The 14,346-nt window shown below is 40.0% G+C and overlaps 1 protein-coding gene across 1 annotated transcript; it reads right to left on the bottom strand.

The window, feature by feature from the left end:
• Positions 1–460: 460 nt before the first annotated feature.
• Smp_170600 (hypothetical protein) lies at positions 461–9,366 on the bottom strand (the record flags this gene model as incomplete). The annotated part of the gene is made up of 2 exons (XM_018795015.1): positions 461–549; positions 9,249–9,366. The coding sequence occupies 2 exons, from the start codon at positions 9,364–9,366 to the stop codon at positions 461–463; spliced, it is 207 nt and encodes a 68-aa protein (XP_018649370.1).
• Positions 9,367–14,346: the final 4,980 nt, after the last annotated feature.

The raw sequence follows: 14,346 nt of genomic DNA, 5'->3' as shown, positions 1-14,346 counted from the left end.
TAGAGAAATTAGATTACTATTATTAGTGTTCATCTGATGAACTCCTTTTTAACATTTAAAGCATTTATCAAATTGTTACAATTTATAGTAGGAGTCGAGTGACTGTTAAACCTGTATTTAAATCTTAATTTAGAGCATTCTGACTCTTTAAGACGGTTTTGATGAACAGAAAATAAACTTATTTGAGTATATCCTTGAGATCAAAAAGTTTCACCAACATCGACTCTAAGAAAATCTTTGTTTCGAAGGTGTAAAGGTAGGCGTGTAAAATTCATTTTTAAGAAGTTCTATATTGAAGGGATAATTAGGGCTACTTCGCAAATTTTGTAAAGAATTATAAAAACAGAGTTAGAAACCACGGCTACGAAACGTGGCTTTTTCTACATTTAATGAAAAATAATTCATACTACTGAAAATTTATAAGTAGCTAAACAGTGACTAAAATTATTTCACATGTATTCTACTCATCACTCAGAAGAACATCAATAAAATCCACTATGACCTTCAATGATTTCATGATCTGAAGAATTATTCGCTGAGATAATAACTCTTAAGAAAAATACCAAAATATGTAAATAACATACTAAGATTGGAAATTGAAAGAGATATCACAACACCAATCCAATTAATTCCATAAACCTAGAAATATGATTCTGAATTATGTATATGTCTAGGACTCATTAGTTATAGTTACTGGTCACGTTGATTCGCAACACTTTGTATGATATCATAAGCAAAGAATCTTCTGATCCAACCATGAATGAAAATGTATTAGTTAGGTAAGGGCTGTGTTGATCGAAATTATCGTGAGCTGAAATGTAGTCCCAAAAAGTAAATATATTAAAACTTTTCGAGCGACTTATAAGTTGATCAACTATAATACTTTAGCCTGTCGGTATGGAAGATATGCCAATGAAGAATGGGAATTATTTTACGTTAAATTTTCTATCCAACTCAGACTTGTTGCGTAGTAACATTAGTTTTCTTATTAAACAAAGCTGTGTATTGTAGGGTCGATGAAATGTCACTGAATATCGAACAGATCATCGATCCCTGTCAAGGTCAAGGATAGTCAACGCGCACCAGTCAATAATACGCCATGGACTGGCCCACGCGGCAGTGGTTGTTCTTTCACTTCTGTACTTTCGTGGTTGTACCTTAACTAATATATTCTTGTAATAACGTCCTTTGTGTTGTACAGTCTCCATAGCGTCCATGATCCTTTGATGCGTCGATGGTTCAATCCACGTAAGGGCTGGTCGCGAGGTGTGACTTCAGCGCTAGTTGGTTCGTCACCATTCTCGTCTAACTATAGTAGGCCCCCAATCATTTCGACATAGACCATCAACGTTGATGGTCTACAGTATCTTGAGGAATCATCCAGGATAGGTTTATTTGACTTCTTGTCTCTGAATACTCATTTTTACACCTCAAATGTTAAAAATATTAAGAATATGTGACATCTGTCATAACAACGTACGGAACAATTCAGCTCCAAACCAACAAAGAAGTCTTATTTCGCAATTTTTGAACCTATGAATATACTTGTTGACTGTATTATTCTGTATAAAATATTCTGTGTGACTAATTTTTATTTATTTATTTGAACACATAAATATTGGTACAATGGGGTACCAGATACATATGCACCGCACAAATCTCATTCAATTTGTGCGAGGGCTGTGGTACTGCCCGAGTGCTCAAACCGGATCAAGTAGTTTTCTTAGAGGGCCACACCCGGAACCTTTGACCTAAAGGTCTGATCCACAAAGCAGTAGAGCACCATGAGGAGATGCAGTCCCATGGCAGCCAATGACCAACGATTGATTCATACGCCATTTTTTACCTCAGGATACTGGAGCCCATGTGCACCATTGGTTTGGAATCAGGGCTTTCCAACTCCCCTAGGTGAACTTTCCGTGTCCACCTGTGTGACTAAAGTTCCACTTTAGTTTAGTACTTTCATGACTTAATGAACCAAATGATAAATTACGCTATAAAAAGACGCGAATTCATAACTTCCGATGTAAAAACTTAGTCGAGTTGGTCCAGGTAACTTAGATGTGGATATAACTCAGGCTTTTTACTGGTATATGACTGACATTCCTCATATCTTACACTGAATAAGAAGTATATCAATTGCAAGCTTAAAATCCTTATCTGTATTTTATATTAATATCAGATTTTAGCCTGAAGCTTCATTCTTCTTGTTGCACTCACTTGATTTTTAAACGCATTTCAAACGCCACCATTTTAGAATAGGAAATTTTGTACAACCTCACTGCGATAAAGGTAATATGTAACCTTGTGTGAAAGATTATTCTAATAATTCTCCAAAAAATCTTGGTGGGTGACGTTTATTTAAAGTAGAGGAACTTGGAACATTTCCTCGAGCAGTCCTTTAAGGATTTTAATTAACACCAGAAACATGCTGGTTCGAAAGTAACATCGATGGTTTCGTCGAAAATATTGTCTCACTCCAAATACAAATAGTGTCTATGAGCATAAGAAAATCAGTTTGTGGTAGGCTATGTAAAGTTTAGATGACTGTAGAATGTTACTGTCAGCGGTAGAATTACAAGATATAAAGAGATTAGTTTTATTTATTTATTTTATTTACCAATAACTCTGTAAGTCCTCGACATTTAATGCCGACCGCATTAGTTTTAATGGATCCACCTGGCTGTAGGCGCTCGGTCATGCATCCGCACCAGATCTCCTACAACCGCTGACCAGCTTAGCTTGATCACTTGACGATATATAGATAACTTATCAAATATTTCTTCGAGCCTCTTCGCTTTTTACTTCTGATTTGACTGAGTTGGGACATTTCGATCATAAAAGGTGTTACTGGTTAAGGCGTTGTCAAACCCAAAATACATGTGGCATCTTTAATTTTTAATCCAGGAAGCAAACCTCACTATAGGTAGCGCTGCTTTATTATATGTGATGAACTAATAGGTTAGTTTATGAAAGCTATCTACCGTAATTGGCTCGATGAAAAGATGTTGTTCGAGCGTCATGGTCAATTCACCGGGCATCCAAGTGCTTTGAGGAGAAAACGTTCCAAATTTTGTGCTCCAACTATGTGAGACCACACCCAGAGTACTGTGTCCAAGCAGCCAGTTCATATGTTGCCAAGAACATTACCACACTCAAGCGTGTGGGTTTTTTCAGAATCTTATAACGCTTTGAGGTTTCGCCCCAAAATTTCCCGAAACTTTGGTGAAAACTACTATATTCTTACAATTTTGGGAAAAATCCGAAAATTTGCCCGAAGTTCCCTGAAATTTCCCTGAAATCGTGAGATTATGATACTACTTTGTATTTAAATTGCTTTGTAGCTGTAAATAATTCCCCAAAATCAATAGCTCATTAAGTGTTCGACATTGGATGCTGACCATGTTGTTTAAGTGGACTTGTTTAACTGAAGGCTTTCGGTCATGCATCCGTACCAGATCACGTTTCAACACGGCGTGGGACACAGCTCCTACGTTTCATTAGCCAGCTTATAGAAAAGGTCCTCGATATATTGGTAACGAATCAAATATATCTTTCCTGCCTCTTCTCGTCTGACTTCTGATTTCTATCTGACTGGGAACGATCGAATATAGAAGGTGCTACTGGTAGCTAGTTGTAAAACTAGAACATCCGTTGCATCATCATTGGTGAGACCGACGTGATCTGGTACACCAAGTCAATATACTGTGAGTCTGTTCCATTTTGGAATATTATTATTGTTATTCTTTATTTGAATTTTATATATTGTGATATACTTTTTTTCGCGAATTTTTTTTTCCGGATATATTTTAATTAGACATTTTTCGTTATCTATATTACTATGACGGAACACTCACCCAAGGTTTTTAAGTTAAAGTCTATTCCCCCTATTTCGATTCAGTTAACGCCATTTTGGCCCGACAATATCGAGTCCTGGTTCTGCTATGCAGAAGCCGATTTTTGCATGCACGGAATCACGGACTCGCGCACACGTTTCCTCGCGGTAGTTAAGGCGTTACCGCGCGAGTTTAAATGGTACGTAACACCTAGTATGTTTACTAGTGATGTTCCCGAACCTTACGAAACGCTTAAACTATCGATTTTAAAACGCGGAGACCTAACTGATCGACAACGGTTAGACCAACTCCTTAACAATATCGACTTACAACATGGTTCTGCGACAGACATGTTGCTTAGAATGAGAGAAGTCATTGGCCAACGAACTTTCGATGATGGCCTATTTAGACAACTTTTCTTGTCTAAACTCCCTCAACAGGTGCAGGCAGTGTTTGTTTCATTTCAAAACAATGCCATAGATGAACTAGCTGCATCTGCCGATCGAATCTTGGAAATCACCAAATTTTCTAAGGCCGAGGTTTTTACTATCAAAGAAAAACCCCAATCGACCTCGACTGACATGGCCGAACTATGTCACACGCTTACAAGATATCTTAGAGTTCGTAATGACCGTAGTCGGTCAAAATCCTCACGTAGGAGCGTTTCACGTAAGAGATCTGTCTCTCGACCACGAGAGACAGACAACCCCGACTGGTGCTGGTATCACAACCAGTACGGTAAATCCTCTAGAAATTGCAGGAAGCCCTGCAATTATCCGACCCCAAAATCGAGTGACACGCAAAACAGTTCGGGAAACTTCCCAGCCGGCACGCGTTAACGGCAACCGTAGCCGGCGAACACAGCTGTCTGTTATACGTCACGGATGTGACTACGAAAGTTCGCTACCTCGTCGACACTGGCGCAGAAGTTAGCGTTCTTCCAGCAAATCCCGACGACAGACTTCGCGAGTCTGTTTTAAGTTTACAGGCGGCAAACGGAAAGCCGATCGCTACTTACGGTAAAAGGTACGTTTACCTTAACGTGGGTTTACGCAAACCCATACACTGGATTTTCGTGGTTGCAGATGTCTCTATGCCAATCATTGGTATAGACCTGTTACAACACCACAATCTACTCATCGACACACGCTCAAGAAGGTTAATAGATGGAAACACTAAACTATCCGTTTGCGTAACTCCTTGTTCTGGTTGCAGGTTATCCCCAGTCACGATTAAGCACACCATAGACCCCTCGTACCAATCAGTACTCGACAAATACCCCGGGATATACCAATCGCAATCGAAATTACCTTGTGTAACCAGCAATGTTACACATCACATCTCGACTACAGGACCACCTGTATTTTCGAAAGCTCGAAGACTCGCTCCCGAGAAGCTTAGGTTAGCTAAAAACGAATTCGACCACATGATGGACCTAGGGATAATTCGACCATCGAATAGTTCATGGGCATCCCCATTGCACATGGTCCCTAAAAAGGACAGCAATGATTGGCGGCCAACTGGTGATTATCGGCGTCTGAATGCTAAAACCATTCCCGATCGTTACCCGCTGCCTCATATTCACGATTTGACAGCTACCTTGAAAGGTACAACTGTCTTTTCGAAAATCGACTTGGTTAAAGCTTATAACCAAATACCGATGGCACCTGACGACATTCCTAAAACCGCCATCATCACTCCTTTCGGTCTTTACGAATTTCTACGAATGCCTTTTGGTTTAAGAAATGCGGCTCAAACCTTCCAAAGGTTTATCGACGATGTCTTCCGAGGTCTCAACTTCGTACATGCGTATGTTGATGACTGTCTAATAGCAAGTCCGGACAGAGAATCGCATCTCAAGCATCTGGACATTGTTTTCGATCGACTCCAAAGGCATGGCATTACTGTCAACATTCAGAAATGCCAAATCGGGACTAACTCCTTAGACTTCTTAGGACACACTATTGATGCTCAAGGCATCCGACCCCTTAGGAGCAAAGTGGCGGCCATTCTGGATTACCCAGAACCGACCACGATCAAGCACTTACGAACTTTTAACGGACTCGTAAGTTTCTATAGACGGTTCATACCTAAATGCGCGTCCCTTATGAAACCGTTAACCGATCAGCTTCGTGGAAATGCGAAATCAATTAGTTTAGACGACATAGCCCGTAAAGCATTCTCCACAGTTAAGGAACACATTGCTAAAGCAACCCTGCTTGCTCATCAGGACACTCAAGCGCCCATTAGTATCGCAGTAGACGCATCCGACTCAGCAATCGGAGCAGTCTTACAACAATGGGTTAACAACTCGTGGCAACCTCTAGGATTTTTCTCGAGACGGTTGTTAGACGCGGAATCTAGGTACAGCACGTTCGGTAGGGAACTCCTAGCTATGTATTGTGCTGTACGGCATTTTCAACATTCCATCGAAGGAAGAGAATTCACGCTTTTTACCGATCACAAACCTCTTACCTTCTCTTTAAATTCATCTTCAGACAAGTACTCACCGCGAGAGTCTCGACAACTCGACTACATTTCGCAGTTTACTTCAGACATACAACATATTTCTGGAGCAAACAATGTAGTCGCAGATGCCTTGTCTCGAATTAGCTCCTTGAACAGTTTCCAAGGAATCGACCTTCTTAAACTCGCTCAGCTTCAAAAAGAAGACATTGATCTTCAGCATGAGTTATCCTCGACAACTCTTAAACTAAGTATTAGGCAGATGGGAACAGGTAAGGAAACCTTACTCTGTGACACATCTACAGGTAGGGATCGTCCAATTGTACCAAAACATTATCGCCGCAACGTCTTCAATACTTTGCACAATCTTTCTCATCCAGGTGCTCGTGCAACTGTCAAACTTATAGCCGAACGCTTTTGTTGGCCTGGCATGAATAAAGACGTGAGGGAGTGGGCACGCCCCTGTGTGAGCTGTCAGAAATCTAAGGTGATCAGACACAACAAATGTCCCTTAGGTTCTTTCAAAACCCCTGACGCTCGTTTCGACCACGTCCATCTAGATTTGGTAGGACCCTTACCCGACTCGAACGGATACTCATATCTCCTAACATGCGTAGACCGTTTTACTCGATGGCCAGAAGCAGTACCGATTAAGGACATTACTGCTGAAACAGTGGCTCGCGCTTTCGTCGAACGATGGGTAGCGAATTTCGGCTGCCCTTCAACCATCACTACAGACCGCGGACGCCAGTTCGAATCTGGACTTTTCCGTTGTCTGACCACACTATTAGGAATCACGCGCTTCCGAACGACCGCCTACCACCCACAAGCAAACGGGTTGGTAGAACGTTTTCATCGACAACTAAAAGCCTCATTATCAGCTTCAAACGTTTCACAGTGGACAGACGCTCTTCCACTCGTCTTGCTAGGTATCCGCAATGCAGTGAAAGCTGACATTGGATACACGGCATCTCAACTCGTTTACGGAACGACACTCCGACTCCCAGGAGAATTCGTGGATCCTTCAGCTTCTTCATTGAACTTGGATCTAAACTCTTACACGAGTAGGCTTACAAACGCTATGCGTTCAGTTAAACCTGCTCACACTCGACCTCAATCAACTGATGTTTTCGTTCAACCCGAATTACGACATAGTACACACGTCTTCGTTCGTCGAGACTCACATCGACGACCCCTCGAATCAGCATACGAAGGACCCTTCAAAGTTCTTCAACGCGAACCTAAGTACTATGTAGTCGATAAGAACGGTACGAACGATAGCATCAGTATCGATCGACTCAAAGCTGCGTACCTAGAAGGAAACCCTAGCTACGTCGATTTTCCTTCGGTACAAGCAAACAACACAGCTACTACACTTGTAGTACCCTACACGACAACCGACACAAAACTTGATACTTCGCCAACGACAATAGATAAACCTAAAACAACGCGTTCTGGAAGACGAGTAAGATTTCCAGAACATCTTATCGAATATTGCACGTAGGACATAAGCTTTATCTTGAATTACACTTTCATAGTTTATTATAAATTTTTTTTTAATATGCTCATTTTTTTTATTTATATAGAAAAAAAACATTTTTATTTTTTTTGAGCGTATATATATATATATTTATATATATATATATAAAAAGAAAACCATTTTTTTTTCCGATCGCTTTTACGCTGTTTGTAAGTGTATTAGTTTATTCATTTTTTTTCCCGCTCATCTTGTTTCCCTACGCAAGTACGAGTGTATTTTTGACATGCACCCACACGTTCTATTTTTCCTCTTTTCCAGGACGGCTGGAAAAGAACGACGAAGTTTCGCAAGAAACCGGAATTTTTCATTGTACTATATTTCTTTGTTGCTATGTTGTACATTTTGGTCCCATAGTTTAAGGAAAGACGACCAGACGCTGCTAAACGAAGCAAGCTATCAGAAGAGTGTTTACCAACGACAAACTCGTTGGGTTTAAACTTCTGGCTGGTCATGTCTTAGGGGCATCACTACCTCACTAGGGGGGGAGTGATCTGTAGCTGTAAATAATTCCCCAAAATCAATAGCTCATTAAGTGTTCGACATTGGATGCTGACCATGTTGTTTAAGTGGACTTGTTTAACTGAAGGCTTTCGGTCATGCATCCGTACCAGATCACGTTTCAACACGGCGTGGGACACAGCTCCTACGTTTCATTAGCCAGCTTATAGAAAAGGTCCTCGATATATTGGTAACGAATCAAATATATCTTTCCTGCCTCTTCTCGTCTGACTTCTGATTTCTATCTGACTGGGAACGATCGAATATAGAAGGTGCTACTGGTAGCTAGTTGTAAAACTAGAACATCCGTTGCATCATCAGCTTTAACAGTGCGTTTACTATGTGAATTTAGCAGGAAACATTGGAATACATGAGTAGAGACTTTTGGGTACTTATTAATAAATCTCCAGGCTTAACAGTGATATCTGTCAACAATTGTAGAGAAATATTGCGTCAAAACGATACATTTTGAACAATTTCCCCAACACTGCAGAAAATTTAGGATGTTTAAAATTTATACATTTTATGATAATTATTATAAAATGTAGACGGATTTCCCCAAAGCGTTGTAAGATTCTGGGGAAAAATTTGAGGAAATATTGCAGAAAAACCCAATTTTTTGCATAATTCTCCCAGGTGTATGGGAAAAGTTTGGGGTTTTGATGCTATTTTCCCAAAAGTTTCTATAGCGGCTTTCACGAAATTACCCGGAAATAGAGAGCTTGGATAGTAAATCATGTGGACCACATATGTAACTTATCAAGATAATTCCCTTTAGTTACAGGTTTTTTTGCAACGGATTTTATAGAATGATAAGATCTAAAACCTTCTACAGGTTTTTTTACATATGTTGCAGGTCATAAGTGTAAATATATTTAAAGGTTAATAAATCCTCCAAATAAATAAACCTTGACTCATTTTTAACAGACCTACCATTGGTTCGGGCCTGGGAGACAAACGGACTACATCTTTATGAAAATCAACTTTGGTCACTGATCTGTAATCCACAGGCTCAGATTTTGCCATGAATTCTTGTTCAACTTCTCTCCTATATTCCACATTCTTGAAACAACAATTAATCCATAATACCTTATTCTTTTATACAACTCAATGTCTTCTTTTTTCATCTCTGGGTAAAATATACATCAAAAACGTAAAAAAAAATCCTCACTATATTCATCCTGTGCATCAAGTGTCATGTTTAAACCTCCCCCTAGTAACTACTGGTGTCGTAGCAACCATAAATAAAATATAGAGTTGATCCAAGTGATCATAAATAACATGAATTAAATGGTTCAAATGGTTGTGGACGGAATAAAAGAAGCTTTCGCTTAATGGGCTTCCGTTTCTAGTGGCAGTGGATCAGTAATACCTCCAGGCAGGAACATAGGTATATTAACGATAATCGGAAAAAAAGAAATTGGTAAATCATAATAATATGTTATCCTCAGTCCTTAAGAATAGATAAAGTTTACCCTTAAAGGACTCCTGGAAAGTTACTTGGAATAGCTCAGCCGGCAACGAATTTCAGCATTTGACAACTTTTAAGGAGTAGAAGTTTTGTCTACACTCCGTTCTGCTATGTCGGGTCTCCAGGTTCTGGGTGTTACCCCTCAGGTTAGTATTGCGATCGAGCTTAAGTAGATGTTTTAGTAGATGATCAGAAGTGTTAAGGATACTGTAAGTCATAAGAAGGTCACCTCTAAAATGGCTGTACTCTAACGGGTAAAGGTTAAGTGATTGGAGGCGCTCTTCGTAAGGTTTGAATTTGAGTCCCCAAACTGATTTCGTGGCTCGACGTTGGATACGTTCCAGAGTGTCCTTATCCTTTTGGAGGGAGGGAGGAAATACTATGTTTCTGTACTCTAAATCGGGACAAATAAGACTAATGAAGATTATGTGGAAGGTTCTACCGTCAAACTGGCAAAAAATGCGCTTCAATGTTACCAGTGCAAGGTTTGCTTGAAAGGCGTTTTTGTCACAGTTAGCGTACGACTTCAAGTCGCAGGGTACCAACACTCTTAAATCTTTTTCAACTTGGTATACTTCTAGCGAGGAGTTTTTTAAGTTGTTACTATAGTCTGCACCTTGTCGTGGATGAACAACTTTACTCTTAAAAGTGTTGGAGGTAAGTCCATTGTTATCTCCATAACTTTGAAGTCGAGTCAGATCCTCCTGAGGTGCTAGTATGTCCTTTTGGTTGCGTATCTCTCTCCAAAGTTTCACATCATCAGCAAAAAGAAATAAGTCAGACGTTACTTGTTGTGGAAGATCGTTCATATAAATCAAGAAGTGCAGACCCCACTAGGACATTCCATAGCCTGAGAGAAAGTGAAGTCAACTCTGACCTTAAAATGTCGATTTTTCAGATATGAAGTCAGCCAGTCAATTAGAGGTGGTTTGATACCAAATCGTTTAAGCGTATTGATAAGACATATATGGTTACCCTATCAAAATCTCTTGAGAAGTCAAAGTAAATAATGTCAACCTTCCCCTTACGATCAAGGATGCTTGTCCATCTGTCCACCGCCGTCAGTAGTTTGGGTATACAAGAGTGACCCTTCCTGGAACCATGCTGTTGGGGTGAGAAGAACCTTAGGGATAACAAGTAGTCGTGTATACCGTCGCATATCAGGGACTCCATAATTTTAGAAGGCATAGAGAGAAGGGCTACTGGTCGGTAGTCTGAGGGTTCGCTGCGTCGACCTCCTTCGAAAATTGGTGTGATGTGAACCAGCTTACATATTTCCGGTAGTTTGCTTCGGTTTGAAACTGCTTCCCTTAGTATAGCAGAATGAACCAAATCCGGACCGGGAGAAGTGTCTTTTCTTATGTGCTGCAGTTTACGGAACACCTGGTCAGCTCCCAGCTCCACTTTGGAAAGTCCTGTGCAGTTGCAAGTAAAGCTTTCATCAGTGTAGTTGATGTGAGTCGGTTGAAATGTTCGAGAGTATTGTTCAGCCAAAAGATTCACAGCATCCTCGTCGTTATTGGTCGAACCATTAGGACCTAGCAATTGGGAAACTCCAGTTTCGGCTTATCGGAGAGAAGCTGCGTAACGGAATAAGCCTTTCTGATTGAAGACAAATTTATCGACAAACCTTATCTGGTACTGAAGTCTGTCTTCTCTAATTGCCTTTGTGCATATGTTCCTTATATGTTTGCATTGACTGTACGCACCGTTGTAATCAGTTCGTACATATTCAGCCCAATAGTGCCTTTTGCGGCTTAGCAAGCGAAGAGTACGGCTCCTGATGTTTGTAGTTTTTTGGGATCGTTTGAGGAACTGAATGCTTAGTAGTACATAAGAGCGTGTGCAGTAGGCGATCCCAATGAGCATCCACATCAAGTTGAGGGTGAACATCTCAATCCACCTGTTGTAGATATTCCTGTGAAACTGACACTCTCAACCGTTTGAAATTCCAGCGCCTGTTGTTGGTGAGATATCTTAGCTCAGTTTCGCTGACAAAACTGAAGGTTTCCCCAGGAGAGCCAGAACTGCGAAGTCGTCGACTAGGAATTCTTCATTTGTGAATACCCTTTCTAAGCGCGACGGTATCTGACTGTTTCTCCAACGAGTTGCCGACTTCACATTTCCGAATAATCCCGGACCATCAATGGGGTTAAAGAACCGAGCTTTAGTTGAGTTTTGACCTCTAATACAGGTATTCATAAGCAGTTTATGCTTTCATTTTGGAACGTGTGAGCTTCCTCCTGTTTGTCTGTATGAGCCCTACTTGAATGGACAGGTAGCCTATCTATACAAGGATTTCTGAGTTAAAAGTCCCTGTCCTCTACACGTTGTTTTTATGATCAAGACAGTCCGTAATTGCAATTCTCAGCTCTAGCTTGCCTTTGTGCTTGATCCTGGAGTCGAAAGGCTTATCCGGATACAAATAGATTCCAGTTGGCAACCGACGTCTGTTGGCACGAAATACTTCCGGAGTTGCAGCCGCCATATAATAATAATAATAATAATATATATTCTGAAAATAATATTTACAGAATTCACACCAGTTTACAGGCATGATCAGATTGTTATAAAAATCAACATTTAATGTAGAGAACAAACATGAATTATAAGAAAGTTTTATGTTTGCTGGTTTAGTAATTGATAAACAGTTTAAATATGGCATATATCACGGCAAGCCAATGCAACACCAGGGAACTTGTCATTTTTTCATCAAGTGGATAGCCTGATGATTGACCAACATTGTTCTGTAAGGTTATTACCAGTGCCAGAGCGAGTTATTATTAATTATCTACAACTAGAGAAAGTAAGATTAAAGCAAAGAGCACGGAACAACAAAACAACGATAGCAAGTAAGAGGTTAAACATTTAAAGTTCCTATAATCTCACTTGTGGAGTAAGATACATTTGCAGGCGCTAGAGCATTTAATGCATTTTCAGAGGAGCAAAAAGCATTAATTGAGCGAACAAACAATGGGAGAGAGTTTAACATACGGATAGTTTGGGGTAAATTATTCCAGAGTCTAGAAAACTTACAGGTAAAGTAATTCATATAGAGAGAAGATCTAGAATATGTTTGTTTCGCTAAAGACAAGGAGTTACGAATGTCGTAATGTGAAGCCTTAGCATATTGAATCGCCTGACTGGATGTGAAGGAGAGTTTGTTAAGTATTTTGAAAAAGAAGATAAGGTTAAGTTTGAGTCTCCTCATCCATAAAGGGTCAAGCCCTAGTTTACTACACCTCGAATTATATGTTAAGACACTATCAGGTCCAAGAGTACGAAATGTAAATCGTCTCTGTACTGATTCCAGTCTTAATTTATCCTTTATGCGCGTGCTACTAAGGAGAAACGCGCAGTATTCGAGGAGTGGTCGAACACAGACTTTGTACATTAGAATACGAGATTCGCTGTTATGAAGGTTTCGAGTTATGAAACCTATAAGGCGTTGAGACTTGGACGTTTGTTTCATTACCTGTTCAGTAAACGACAAGTCATCGGAGTACCTAAGTCCTAGATCTACTACTGTATGTAGCCTAGATAACATTTCCCCATTTATGGTAAGATTAAGGTTGAGTGATGTATCACCGAAGCATAGCCAACCACATTTAGCTGTATTGAGCTCCAGCTGCCATTTTGAGCACCACTGTGCTACCTTGTTAAGCTCCGTGCTGATGCAATTTCGAATATTGCTCAGCTCATGTGGAAAAAATGAGTACACCACCTTAAGATCGTCTGCAAACAAAAGGGACTTACCCACACTAAAAAACTCACAAATATCATTAATGAAAACTAAAAAGAGCAAAGGACCTAAGACACTACCCTGAATTACCCCACTTCTAACAGGGACTGCGTTCGACAATGAAGAGTTGATTTTAACTATTTGATGTCGATTGCTGAGGAAGGAATCAAACCAGGCTAGTAACGGGTTTTCGACCCCATAAGATGCGAGTTTACCTATGAGAAGTTGGTGGTTGACCATGTCGAAGGCCTTAGAAATGTCCAGGTATAGCACTAATACTAGATATCCTTGGCTACGAAGCGAATAGACTAAATTAAAGAAGTCAAAGTGACATGTCATACAGGATCGATTTTTAAGAAATCCATGTTGCGAATCATCAATAAATTGTTCAGTCAATAAATAGTTGGATAGTTCGTCACTAATAATTTTTTCCATAATCCTAGAGATAACTGGAGTAATATTTATTGGCCGATAGTTGTTCATGTCAGTCTTATCTCCGGATTTGTAACGTGGTATGATGTACGCGGTTTTCCAACGGTCAGGATAAGAGCCTGATTCCATAGAGAGGGTAAACAGTTTAAGGAGAAGAAGTTGGATATCTGGACCACCATATTTGTAGAGAAATGATGAAATCCCATCTGCACCGTGACCTTTCGAAACCTTGAGCTTATTTATAACCTTACTAATTTTCAGACATGTGAAGGAGATAGATGTTATTGAGCTACCAGTCAAGCATATAACTCTAGAAACAGAGCCATTTATGGATTCTTTGTCATTTGCAAAATTACCACTG

This window comes from Schistosoma mansoni, chromosome 1 (genome assembly GCF_000237925.1).
Source record: "Schistosoma mansoni strain Puerto Rico chromosome 1, complete genome".
Lineage (NCBI taxonomy): Eukaryota > Metazoa > Platyhelminthes > Trematoda > Strigeidida > Schistosomatidae > Schistosoma > Schistosoma mansoni.
The sequence above is the reverse complement of the archived record's forward strand: the minus strand, read 5'-3'. Positions and strand labels throughout refer to the sequence as shown.